Source organism: Etheostoma spectabile, chromosome 14 (assembly GCF_008692095.1).
Source record: "Etheostoma spectabile isolate EspeVRDwgs_2016 chromosome 14, UIUC_Espe_1.0, whole genome shotgun sequence".
NCBI lineage: Eukaryota > Metazoa > Chordata > Actinopteri > Perciformes > Percidae > Etheostoma > Etheostoma spectabile.
Window position 1 is genome coordinate 19,149,491 of NC_045746.1, and position 14,055 is coordinate 19,163,545.

The window sequence follows — 14,055 nt, forward strand, 5'->3', positions numbered from 1 at the left end:
TTCATACAGCTATATATATATATATATTTTGAACAGCTATATCCACACAACATATACTTTATTTTAGAGATGGTGACTTGAATTGTCTCATTTCATCAGTATTTTTGTCTCTGTCTCCTCTCAGGTATCGGTGTGCCCATTATGTTGGCCTACGTGTACGGCGTGGTGCCCATTTCTCTGTGTCGAGGGCGAGGCTGTGGTGTCAGCCGAGGGAAGGGGCGGGGGGTACGCATTGACTTCGATGATGACGATGGTCCAATCACAGGTGACAACCCCAAACATTTCATGCACAGTGGAGGAGCAGCAGGATGTTATTCACCAGATCTGTTCTCTAAAGAATATTTTTCGATCTAATTCTGCAGTGGCGGATGCGTGGCGAGCCCTCAAGTCCCCGAGCCTCGGTGAGAGCAGTCTGGACGGGGCGGTCAGCGGTCTGAGCACCACCTCCCCCAGCGAGGGCCTCTCCATGGCCCCTGGGACTCTGGGTGACACACCCCACTTTAACACCCTGGCAGGCGGCACTCTGGGAACCCGCAGCGGCAAGTACAGCAGGTGAGGAAAAGAGATGAATTAACTGAGCCAGGCTTCACTCAAGTTTAAGCTCAAGAGGTTCAAGATTTATGTTCTGATAAAGCAGAAAGTTGTTCATCGGAATATTTATTTTGATTTACTCAACACTGAGATATTTTTACAGACAATATGGCTAACCGAACCGTGAACTACACATATGCTGCAGTTACACCACAATGTCCATTTAGCAGCTGTCGTGGATCCTTAAATCGTATCACACATATCTTCCTCATCAGATGGAGGTTGCACAGCTGGCATGGACTTTGAAGACGTTTACATTTTTTGAGCAATTTAGGGACCTCTGGTCCACGATGGTCTAAAAATATAATAAGATTTAAAGTTAATTATTGAGCTTGAAAACAACAGTTGACAAAATAATAAAATAATAACAGAACAGCTATCAAATAGAACTTGTGGTGAGATTGTTTTGTCAACTACAGATTCCAAATTAAGAATACATTTTCATGCTCTATTCTAAGTTGATATCCTGACCCTGCAAAGACCTTTAGTGAAGGAATCAAGTCAACTCAACAGAGTTGTGTCCCAAAAAAAAAAAATAACTGTCTAAATGTGTCTTGGTGCAAATGTTGCTTAATTGTCATTTGATCAAGTATTGCTAGAACAGTCATTGATTAACATGTTGTCCTCCAGGCTGGAGGTGCAGGCGGGCGAGCTGGCTAGAGAATCAGCCCCGAGGGACACAGGCAGCCTGGGAGCCGGCAGCGACTGTGCCAGCACCCGGGGAATGGCCGGATCCATCATCTCGTCCTACACACTACCTGACAGGTGACACCTTTGTCTTCTTCTGTGGTCTCTCTCTGCTTCTCTTCTTTTCTTCGCACACACTTTATGAGAGTTTTGTTCGTTGCCAGGCTGCAGGTTCGTGCGTTGCTCTGTCAGTTTTGATTTGGATGTGATGTGATGGAGATCATTCAAACTAATCTGATGAGTTGGCAGGTTGACGGCTTGTTTTGATGTTGTTTTTTCATTTGTAGCGACACCTTAAGCTGCATAAATTTCTCTCTCTCTCTGGCAGCTTCACTTAACATATACTTAACAGGAAATTAATAATATCACAACATCACAGCATAGCTACATGTATGAGGCTTTCATTTAAGGAAATATTTCTTCCTCCTTTTGATGAAATTACTGTTTTTTTAAGCCATAAGAGCATTTTAACCATGTTAAAATAGTAATATATGGTTGTCAATCCGAAGATAAGGTTGTTTTGTGAATATGTGTGTATAATTCAATGTCCATTACATTTAAAATATGCTCTTCTGCAGTACACATTGAGGTTGTTTCAGTAGTTCCTTAAATTACAGCCAACTTTTAAAAATATTCTTTCACAAATATAATACCAACTATAAATATAAATATAATAATAATAAATTTAACTACCTTTGACTGCATGCATCAGACCTTTAAATACATTTCCAAAAAGTTCTTGTTCCTTGAGAACAATTATAACCCGGTGCATGGTGCTTTTTGAATTGCATCCATAGATGTAGTGTAGATTAGTTTTAATCACATAACAAGCTCATTTTCAGAAACAATAATAATATAGGTTTCAAATGAAGCATGATTTATGCATTTCACATGGCAGTTCTTCTGTTCTGTTCTGATTTTCCATTTAGATATGGCAAAGAGGTTAAAGGACTTAAAGGTTAAAGGTTAAAAGACTGACTCGTTGTGAATCATGTGTCCCTGCAGGGAGGGCACCAACCTGGAGATCCAGGTGGACATTGAGACCAAACCCAGCCATCTCTGCCTGACCAGCGAAGAGGACCTAACCCCGCCCCCTGGCTCTGCTGCCATGGCGACCGTCACAGGCGTGGAGGAACCTCAGGACTGCAGCTCCAGAAGAGGCGGGGCTTTGTCTGGCTCGGTGTCGGGACTGTCGCCGGGAGTGTCAATCAGAGACGGACTCAGAGACGTCACCCTGGCTCAACCGGAGAGCATCCGCAGTGACCTGGAGATGTCGGACACTCAATCAGACGACATCGCCGAGCTGACGTCAGACGACTGTGACTCCCCTCACCCGAAAAGCTGCCACCTGGCGGCCGGCCAGCAGCCCCCCTCCTGCCGAGCCCTGAACCCCTCCGAAGGCCTTCACTGTCCCGCTGAGAGCAACATCATCCTCTACGTCTGAGAGAACTACAGCTCCCCGCGTTGCACAGAAAAACTAACAAATCCCCCAACAGTTAACAGCTGAGCTCTCCTTTACGTCATAGCTTTTTTTCTTTTTGTTTTGTCATTCTTGTTTGCTGTTTTCGCGACTCACAAACACCGTCTTAAACACAGACAGGGTTTGTTTACCTTTGTCTGTCTTATCTATCTAACCTGTCAGTCGACTCACTGAGTCAGTTGTCAGGATTCTACCTCTGTGATTTATAAGAGAATGATTCATGTTTACTCCTTGGTGCAAAATGCCATGGCTACTTAAGCAAAAAAAAAAGAAGAAAAATAGAGGTACAAAATGTTATGAAATTATAAAACTTAAGGTGAAAGGTCACCGAGCACAGCAGAGGGACTGTTGGGTAATTGTTGGGATGTTTGCTGAGGATGAAGGGGATGTTTTTAACTGTGTGAATGAATGTGGACTTTGTACTCAACTGTTGTGGCTTTCTTCTCTTCTTTTCTTCTATTTATATTCAGATGACTTTAAAATTGTATTATTTGCTGCGTGCATGATTCTGCATGAGCCATGCCTTGTGTGAAAGGTTTGAAAGGGCAGCGAGTTTGTGTTACACTGATGGAAGTTAAAGTTTACTTTAGAGGATGAAGCTGTACTTGAATCTTCCCTGCACAGAGGAGGAGGAGGAGGAGGGTGAGGAGGAAGACATGGGGACAAAAAAAAACAAGACTTACAGAAATATGATTGAGTTCTGACAATGACGAGGCGAGGCCAGAAGACACTCTGGTGTAATGCACTGAGAGAAGCCATTTTGTTATGTTCTATTCAAGTCTATGACAGTGTCGGACACGCTGGATGTTTTGAACAGTTAAGGTCAGCCCAGTATACAGAACAAGTCTGTTGAGATATACATCACACAAATGTACACAAATAACCCACTGAGAAACTATTATAAATTAAGTTAATCTCAAATGTCCTACTGGTTTCTATGATTCAAGCTAAATATGTACCTGTTTTCTGTAATCTACAGTTAAATGGTGAAGATTACAAATGGTGACCTTCTTGAAAGTGGAAAGTGATCCAGTCTCCCTCTGGGGCTTAAACTCTACATACTACAATTTAAAACAGCAAAACAATTTTAGACTCAGATTTAATTTCAGATTTATTAAATCAACAACTCATTGTTTAGATGTCAATGAATTGTTAGCAGTTCCACCTCTTAAAATCTTACATGGTTTAATTTCAATAACCTCTTTTGGCCCAAAAAGGTCATATATTTGACATAAAAAGGCAAAGATCCAGTCCAATGTCTGAAGAAATTGAAATTGAAAAAGATTGAACAATACCCACTTTAATCATCCAGATCTACTTTATTTATTTTATAAGTGCTTGATTTCTTTGAGCAATAGTCCACAACCACAAAGATAATCAGTTTAATATTATAAATGACGAAGATGCCGGAACCAGACACTGTTTGGAATCTTTTGGCTTAAAAAAAATAAATGACATTATTAATTTATTATCAAAGTAGTTGCTGATTACATTTTGGCCGATAGACTAATTATTTCAGTTGGAATTTGTGAAATATGGTGTAAATAATTTATCCACTAAACCGGAGACCTTCAACAGGGGGTCCTCAGAGTTACTGCAGGGAGGCCCCAAGTTAATGTTAAATCTTTTTTGAATATGGGCTCTACGTATGTTTAACATTAAATCATATGATGTGTCAATATTTATGATTTATTATTATTTGAATAGCTTAGTATTCTATGCACCATAAAAAGGTATGTATAAAGTCTTTAGGCCACCCTACACGTGATTGTAGGCTCAGTTTAAATATGCAACTTTATTTTATACAATAAATATATTAGGGGGTCCCTGATCTGTCTCTCTTTTAGCTAAGGGGTCCATGGCCTAAAAATCGTTGGCGACCTCTGTACCAAACAGTGAACACATGCCTTCCAGCCTGACCGGACACCGCTTACGTCTTGGCCGGTCACTGTCAGAACTCTCTCTCTCTCTCTCTCGCTCTCTCTCTCTCTCTCTCTCTCTCTCCTCTGTGGTTCTGTTCTGGAGTTGTGTCGGTTGGTCCAGTGTTTGACAGTTGCTGCCTTAAAGACACTCACTGACCCCACGCACACACAGCAACAGAACTGGTTTTGGTTTAGTGTTAACGGCTGTCTGGCCCACTTGACACTGTGTGTGTTGTGGTGTGTGTGTGTGTGGTGTGTGTGTGTGTGTGTGTTGTGTGTTTGTGTGTGTGTGTGTGTGTGTGTGTGGTGTGGTGTGTGTGTGTTGTGTGTGTGTGGTGTGAGAGAGAATGAACTCCTGATGAATGTATTGTCCCACTTTGTTTTTGAATGAGCACTTGTGCACTTTATCTGAATGTATCGTATCTGTCTTCTTTTTTGCTATTCATCATCTTTTCCTATAAGTGAATTCAGTTGCATACAAAGTCTGTGGTGCAACCAAAATGAATCACATACCATCAGGCCTTTTTATGTTGGATGTAACTAAAGAAGAGTTTGGCTCCAAAACATCATACAACCACAAAATAAATACTTCTTTTTTTTTTTTTTTACCAGTGATCCAACAACAGTAGTTATCTTATATCTTTATATTTCACTTTGTTAGTTTTTCATTTTTCAAAAGTCATTTTCACTTTTGGAGCCCAACACTTCAAATATTGACGCTGATAAGCTCTCTAACTAAATCATACTTACTAGCCTGAATTGCTTCTTAGCTTTGTATCACCTCTGTGCTTCAGTTTAAAAAGGTTTGTCACCAGGTATTTCCCTTCAGTCTGCGGGGAATCCACTTGGGAACATTTTTCATCTCAGAGTAGCTTTATGGATTTAGCTGCTTATACAACTTGGCAGTGTTTTGTTTGGTCTGCACTTAACACTAGTTTCTGCCTGCCTGCCTGTGAGAAAACACACGAATGTTCCACGGACCGAAACCCAAACTTCCTGAAAGAGTCTGAACGAGTGTTAATGGGAAAAAAAACGTATTAAGAACACGGTGGCCCTGTCCTTATTTGAAAAAGTTTTAGAGTATATAGATAGCAATATTTAAGTGTTATTATATTGTTTGTGTATTTCCTGTTAAAGCCCCGCCCCGTGTGGGCTTGTACATGCAGGACTGTGAAAGACAACTTGTGGACCTTTGAGGAAAAAATAAATAAATCTGATGTTGCACCAAAGCACAGAGTTGTTGTCAGTTGTGTTGTTTAGGAGTAAAAACAAAACTGGTGAAAGCTGTGAGAGACTATATTAATAAATGCATGTAACGGAAATTATTTGTAAAATATTGCAGTCTGTAGGCAACCGAAGAAGTCATGACAATATGAAAACGATCACAATATATAGAAATAAATATATAGAAAAACTCAATTTGAGTTTCTTTTGGCTGCTTTCACATTGGTTATTTTAAAATTTAAAGCTGCAGTATGTTGAGTAGGAATACATAGTATTTGTTAAAATTAAACAATACTGTCCGCACATTTGTCCATAAACCTTTAAAAAAAAAAAATCCATCTCAAGTTTGAAGTTTTGGCGATCCAAACAATACAAGGAAATAAGGAGGTGAATATACACGGGCCAAACAGTCTTCTGTAATGTAATCAACTTACAAGTCCAACAGTTAAATATGCAAGGTGTGTGGCTTGAGCAGGATGGCGGTGTAATATTTAGACAAAATTAAAGAGCATGTTTGTACAGGAGGAATGAACATAGACTGGCGGGACAGAACATTATCACCGCTTTTAGATATACAGGTTTCACAAATTATGAAATAGGAAAACAGCCAACAGGAGTGTGAGCACCCTGCAGGATCAACTCAACGTGTGGTGTTGGAACGAGGTGTGTGAGGTGTGTGAGGTGTGTGAGGTGTGTGAGGTGTGTGAGGTGTGTACTGTATGATGAGGAGCAGAGAATCTTTCCATTTAATGCTACTGACACTCCACTAAAACCATTGTGCATTTTACCCAACTACATTTATTTGATCAATTGAACTATTATCTACTCTACAGATTCAGATTACTTTATTAATATAAAATATTATATTATTATATATAAATATTATTTTGTTGTTGTTACCAAATAAAACATAACATTACAGATTAAGGTAGACAGTAGTTTCTATAGTGATTAAAATCAAGCCCCACTTTTGCAATGTGCATTTAAGTAATACATACTGTACATTCATCTTTCAACAATTATTACAATCAAATGTGATAAATTGTATATGATTCTGAAATGGTCCTTTCTGCATGATGAGTACTTTTCCTTTTGCTGCTTCCAGTATATTTTGATGAATGCAGGGCTTTCATTAGTACACTGTGGTATTGCTACTTCTTCCACCCATGTTTGTAGTTTTAGGAGTATTTACTGAACATTTAACCCAGTAGGCGGCGGTAATGCTCAGACAACACGTTCGTGTCTCTTCACGACACAGCCTCTCACTTTACGGCCGTGTTTTGGCAGCCGTAAATCGTAACGTGTGGAGTCGGAGGAAGGTTAAGTTAAATCCTACATAACACGGTAAATACATGTGTTTTTTTTTGTTATTTGGCGTTCCTTCAACATTGCGTTACTTATATCGACTCAGTGTAGAGTATGTATAGTGTTTAAAAATAGCACCAGTTCGTAAGTAGTGTTTAAGGAGAGCGGCCTGTGGTTAGCACGAGCGAGCTGTCATTGAAGGAGACTCTCGGGATCTGACGCGTTAGTAGACATCATAACAAAGATCTGACCAGAGGACAGATTTATAGAAAGAGTTTTAGTTAATGTGTGCATGTATTGACTCAAATGACAGACATAGAGCTTTCACATTGGAGTGTTTTTACAGAGAAAGCTAGCTAGCTACCTGGCTAGCTAGCTATTGTAGTTAGTGCTAGCTAGCTAGCTAGCTAGCTTCAATAACCCTAAGGTTAACTAACGTTAGGCTTTAGTTAAACAAAAGCTCTCTTCAGTCAGTGGTGCAAAACAAAAAAAAAATGAACATAAGGTTCAAAATATAATACACAAACAGGTAGAGAACAATATACAAGACAAGACTCAAACATATAACGTTAGTGTAAACAAATATAAAGAGTAGTATATCATATTTTACCATAATATGCAATGCTTTGTTAATAATAATAATAATAATAATACTATGTTTTTTTTCATCATATTCTATATATATATAATCCATCTCTATATTAATAGAGACAAACACTCAAGTACCATTACTTACTACCAGTCTGGTGTAGTTGCTGACTCTGCTTTGACTCTATTAACCACACCACTGTCACTTTACCTTGTAATATGTCTCTATATGATGTATAGTTTTCTACTTTTTTCTATTCTTATTTTAGTTTTCTATTTAACGCCTGATCAGGTGTATTAACTATAACCCGGTTGGGAAAGGCTGCGGCTGCCTGTTCTTCATCAGCCCCTGGTTTTAAATCAGTCATTCAGCCTCCTTTCCAAACAAATAGCCTAACGTAGTAAGCCATACTGTGCTTTCTTTCATGCAAGGATTCAATCAGGCCAGTTGTCAAAAGGCATCTCTAGTGCCAGTTTCTCTCTATTGTGCCTCCCCCTAATCTGCGTGTTCCCTCTGTCTTCTCCACTACATCCTCCGTCATTAGCAATCATGCCGTTTGTGGACCTTCAGTCCCGGCTTGGTATTAACCTGGACAACTGGCTGCTGCTCCAGAGCGGACACCAGCCCAATAAGAGGGCGGCGCGCTGCCACGCCTTTGAGAAGGAGTGGATTGAATGTGCCCACGACATCGGGCAGACCCGTGCCAAGAAGGAGTGCCAGCTGGAGTTTGAGGACTTCTACGAGTGCATGCACAGGCAGAAGACAGTAAGTGTCTGGGGGATGACTTTTTACTTTGTTAGGTAATGTGTCCTTTTTGCATTTTGGAACCGAGCTCACTCACAATAATGTGCCTCTGAGGTGGAAACATGAATCAATATGTCAGCAGGCAGGGAAAGTTAATGCTGGGAACGCAACTGTTCAGCAGTTTGATAATGGGACTTTTTGTTTAATGGATCTGTCTTTCACTTATAGACCCGCTATGATATAAATATGATGTTATATCAAAAGGAAAAATTCCATTAAATTCATTTTTTTCTATATTTTATTGTTTAATAACGTTGAATCATAGTGGATGTAATAAGGATTTTGTCTCACCGATGGTGCTTTAGGGTGGTAAAACAATAAAACATGAGAAAAGGGTTGACTACGCGTTAAATACCCTGCATCATAACTTGTAGATATTGTCGGCATCATTTTTCGAGGATAATAACCATGATGATGCTTACACTATCTACGCCTGTTTGCTAAATGTTATTCCTTAAATCTCAAAAATTAATCTTCCAACACCTAAATTGCCTAGACATTTCTCATGAACTGTAGAAATTATTGGATGTAATTGAACCCTTATATTGCTTTAATATCGAACATTTCTGCAACATTAAACTGCCTGAGTCTTGCATAGAGTTTGGTGTGATGGGTTGTAAGGAGGAAGAGACGAGAGCATGTATCAAGCAGGAATAAAAAACAGTTTTTAAAGGTAAAAATGACTAGAAATAAATAACAGATTACAGGAGTGTAAATAGCACCCGAGGCTAATTCTTTAAATAGCGTCCGAGTTAAACTGAGGTCTTGATGGCTGTGTGTGTCAGCAGAGGAGACACAGACAGATGCACTGTGAATGTGCTGCAGCAGCAGGATGTCCCTCGCCTTGATGTGCTCTCTAGCCACGTCTCATTCTTTCAGAACATGATGGAGATGAAGTGCTGATTTAAGATGAACGTCAGCTAAGACAACTTCAGACTCTGACATGAATCTCACATCAATTTAAGATGTGTTAAGCTTGAAATGTTATTTGTTGAACAGCTATATGTAGCTTTTTAACCGAACACAAGACCCTATCTGATAAGACTGGCTGCATCTCGGACGTTTTCTTTCTTCATTTTGAGCAACCGCAAATGATTTGGACGGATATCTGCTTGTTAACAGCAACAGAACTGAGGTAGGGAGCTGTTCGTCTAGTTCTTCCATGTCTCTCAACGTCACATGGTGAAAGGAGTAAAAGACGATGTTAAAATCACTGCTATCTTTGGCTTTATCCTCCTTGGCTTAGGGAAAGGGGAACAAAAAGGTGAAGGGAACATTCAGTTTAATTCTTTTTTTATTTTCCTTTTGTCTCACTTTGTCTCTCCATCCTGTTCTTCCCCCACACTAACCTCTTCTTCTCTTCCTCCCTGCAGCACCAGCGGCTGCATGCGATCCGTCAGCAGCGTGAGAAGATGATGAAGGAGGGGACCTACACACCGCCCCCCTGCCACTCAGGCAAGGCCGACGAGTCCCCCTGAGGGAGCACGCAACTGCCCGCGGTTCTGTTCTTGTTAATAGTAAATCAGATATCATTATTTCCTGTTCGCCTGTACAAGTTTGCAAATAAATGCTATCATTGAATATCTTGTCTTTTCCTCCCATGTCTTCTTTTTCTCTCTTTTTACTGTGCACTGAGATATGTGCAGAAGCCAAGAATTAAAAAGTACTATTAGTATTTATAGGCTTATAACTTTTGTACAAATCTCAGTACTTCCAAATCATTTTCTTAATAAGTAAAAAATTAAGTAATTTGCTGTGATGTGATTCTGTCAGAGTTCACTGATTGCTTTGAGATTTATAACTATAAAACAAGGTTTACACAAAACTCAAGGTTAAAACAAAAAACTGTGGTGGAAAGTACATTTACTCAAGTACTGTTCTAACTTGAAATTTGAAGTACTTGTGATTTACTCAAGTGTTTCCATTGTCTGCTACTTTATAATTGTACTACACTATATTTCAGAGGGAAATATTTGTATTTTTTACTCCCTTATATTTATATGCGAACAATACTTATTAGTTAATTTACAAATTAAGATTTTTACATTAAAAAAAATGTAAATATCACGTAATCTAAATGCTTCCTTACTACAAAAAACAATAAAAAATAACATCATAGAAATACTATTTTATAACTTTTGTATAAAGATTAACAGACCAAAACTAAATGGTGTGAAATTCTGCTAAAAACAGTTTGTTGATACTTTTATTTGAATGATTGTAACATTTTAAAGATGCTGCCTCATTGTATGCTGTTTCGTGTGTTTGTACTCAAAGCCTAATGCGGACCGTAGGTCGTCAGCTGTTTATAATTATTGTCCTGATTAGTGAAGCGATAAATTCAAAATGCCCCATGCTTTTTGATTATGAAAGCGGATAATGGAAACCAGCCAGCCTGTTTGTAATGACACAAAGCAAACAACTACTTTTTGCTTAATAACATCACCACAGCTGGTTAAATGGCCGCTGGTGAAGTGATTTAATGGCCTTCCATCAGCTGTGCCTCTGCTGTGAATAGAGGTTTAACTGCAGTCCATTTTCTTAACCTACTGACCTTATTTTAGTAAATCATTACATGGATTAAGCGTTTTAAATGCTCCAGAGGGACGGAAAGACTGATATGAGTGGATGCTGTTTGACATCCTCAATTCAATTACCAGCGTCTAACTCTGACTGATGGGATTAGGAGGCTCTATGAAGCGCCACAAGATGGAGCCAAGAGCATAGCTAATACAGACAGGGACATCAAGTCAAGTCTCTTTGTAGAACGGGCCAAGTTTCTTAATTTTCTGGTTTTACAAACAACCATTTCTGCTCTTTTTTTTAGGTGGACATTTAAGCTTCAAGCACTGAACTATTTCATTGCTGCATGTAAGTTTGTTAAATGTTCCCAGGTCCATTTGTATATGCAGAGTTCAGCCTGAGAATAAAAGGCAGGCCCATGGCATCTACAGAGGGCGATGTCCTCGTTACATTTATGGAGATTTGGGCATGACATGAAGGGGAGCTTACATTCTACACTACATGTAACACCACACTTCTACACTACATGTCTACACAATTACTGAATGACACACTGGCTGATTCTCTTCTTTCTTTCTTTTTTAGACTAAAAGCAAAATAATTTTACATGAAATGAGTATTATCCACCAGCAAAGAAGTGGACAACAAAATATTTTCTGTTCTATAGTTAAATGGAAAAATTGGGAAATGTTGTGTTGATAAATACTCTTCAGAAGGAAACAGAATTTGGTTGGTGGTTAGTACTAAGTTGTCTTGGTTTGGTGAGGTCTGCTGGTTTAATTATTTTGTTTTTTTAACTTCAAACCTCCATATTTCTAAAATCCTAAAAGAATTTTATGTTGTTTTATTTCATTCATAATTATTGGCTACATCTTGACTCTCTAAGTTGAGCTCTTGACCCCTGTTATGTACACGTTTAAGAAGCACTAAAACTGCATTTTCATTTCCAATCACACAAGTGGAGATATAAACTAAATCCCCAGACTGTTAACATGAAAGTGTTTGAGTATTGGAAGGGTGAGTTGAGGTAGCCTTGGGCAGTTTGAAGGTATCCCCACCATCAAAACTGTATGCTCAGTTTAATGTCACATCTTAAAATCTGACTAAACTCCATTAAGGGTTTTGATTTTATGCCCGTGTGTTTTTCCACGAAGAATGACTCACACAGTAAAGCTTTGTCTGAAGGCAGTCCGCCTCATTGTCCTCTTGAAATTCAAATTGGCATGTATAATGTGAAAAGTACAGATGATCCCTGACTCACATTATCACAAGTTTTCAATTGTGTAAATTGAATTGAGGTGAGTTCACAGCCGAAGGCACCATCACCGACCAGTGTGTCAGGAGCTTCGGTTGTGTATGTCCTACTACAGTCCTGTTTCTACTGAGGGATCATCAGTCCAGCATTGTTCAATAATTAACTGAAAATGAAAGAACGAGCAGTGATAGTGAACTTTACCCTCTGTTTACCGTCACAGTGCATGTGGCCAGTCAGTGAATTAGCCGCTGTTTGATTTAAGCGACAGCAGCACAGATAATCCAGCAGTGTACTTCATTCTCTCTGAGTGTCGGTGATGGAGAGAGGATGAGAGCATCTGGATTATTCTGCACCCCCAACAAGCGCACACAGCAATCCCAGTGATACCCAGTTGACCCAGTGTCTTATCAATCAGAGTGGCAGACAGTCATTCAAAAGACAGACAGGTCAACTAATACAAGACCACTTTCTATGAACCGCTATCTCGTGTGATAACTAAAACAGAGCAGCATTTGGGTGGAGTCATGTTGCTACTTGATTAATAATAGTCCAGTGATCACTCTCTTATAGCTCTGTAATTGGTCTCCACCAACTCCTGAGGGAAATAGTCTTTTTATCTGCTAAATGCTCCACAGCCAGTCTCTAAATGCGTATATGTGTCGGTCCGCTGTTTGGTGCTGAGCAAGTTGTGGGTTTTTAGATGCTAAGCTGTACGATTGAACTAAAACAGTAAAGCTATGGACCATAAAACCCAAACAATGAAGTGAAACACGCTTTGAACGTTCTGTACAGCGGAAGGTAACTGCAGAGTGTGGTGATCATTTTCTATTTCATCATTGAGAGTAACCTCTTTTGTATGGCACAAATTTTCCCCCATTGTCAACACAATGATTATTGCAGCTTTGAAGAGAGGATAGGTGGGGGTTGAGATGCAGGGGTCCCCTGTCTTGCCTTTGCATAGGGCCCCAGTTTAATCAAAGTGCAGCCTCTCACCAAGGTTTTTTGGTCTGGGGACCCTTCATGGTCTGGTATTATGACCCTGCATACCAGAGGTCAGCCCAAACTGTGAAGACCTTATTGGGGAGTTGCAGCCCAAATACAACTCTCCCACTCCTCTCCATCTCTCCAGCTGTCATCAATTTGCTTTTTTGGAGCTACTCTCTATCTTCCTCCAGATGTTTGGAGAGGGAAGATGGCCTGTGTGTGTGGAGGGATTATGTATAACCAGATGAAGCTACTATTTTGTGATTTAAAGGCGCAGATCAGATCCTGGAATCCTGAAATATTTGTGAATGAGTAGGCCTATAGCTGCTGCAAATATGGCAACGTGAACGCCCTTTTTTTTCCCCTTTCCCCCCCTAAATTGAGAGAAAGTGTGTGTGGCTGTGTGCGTGTGTGACTGCGCGTGTGTGTTTGGCGGTGCTGCTGACTCTGAGCCACGGATGACGCAGGAGCAGCCTAACGTTGCAACCGAAATTTCAATTTCCGCGACACTTAACACACTCAATAGACATGGGTTAGCTCAGTGCCGGAGCCGTGAAAACAGCCTATTGGAGAGAGAGAGAGAGAGAGAGAGAGAGAGAGAGAGAGAGAGAGAGAGAGAGAGAGAGAGAGGGAGAGAGGGAGAGAGGACCAGGGGAGGAGGGCTGGTGGGGGTTGTTGAGAAGAGAAGCGT

General features: G+C 39.9%; 2 protein-coding genes across 2 annotated transcripts in view; both read left to right on the plus strand.

Annotated features, from left to right (window-relative positions):
- rnf19b (ring finger protein 19B) overlaps positions 1–5,909 on the plus strand; it is a 58,367-nt gene extending 52,458 nt beyond the window's left edge. The window contains exons 7-10 of the mRNA XM_032535900.1: positions 125–265; positions 363–552; positions 1,222–1,356; positions 2,284–5,909. Coding sequence (XP_032391791.1) covers positions 125–265; positions 363–552; positions 1,222–1,356; positions 2,284–2,722 — 905 coding nt within the window. The 3' untranslated portion in view covers positions 2,723–5,909. The remainder of the gene's footprint in view (positions 1–124; positions 266–362; positions 553–1,221; positions 1,357–2,283) is intronic.
- A 1,192-nt stretch (positions 5,910–7,101) lies between these two features.
- On the plus strand, positions 7,102–10,185 carry ndufs5 (NADH:ubiquinone oxidoreductase subunit S5). Its single transcript, XM_032535939.1, has 3 exons — positions 7,102–7,248; positions 8,343–8,563; positions 9,976–10,185. The coding sequence occupies exons 2-3, from the start codon at positions 8,348–8,350 to the stop codon at positions 10,078–10,080; spliced, it is 321 nt and encodes a 106-aa protein (XP_032391830.1). The 5' UTR covers positions 7,102–7,248; positions 8,343–8,347; the 3' UTR covers positions 10,081–10,185.
- Positions 10,186–14,055: the final 3,870 nt, after the last annotated feature.

Excerpts from the sequence above, each read along its gene's own strand:
- ndufs5 (XM_032535939.1), top strand. The coding sequence starts at position 8,348 with ATGCCGTTTGTGGACCTTCAGTCCCGGCTTGGTATTAACCTGGACAAC. Across the intron at positions 8,564-9,975 it reads GCATGCACAGGCAGAAGACA|CACCAGCGGCTGCATGCGAT; the intron begins GTAAGTGTCTGG and ends TCCTCCCTGCAG.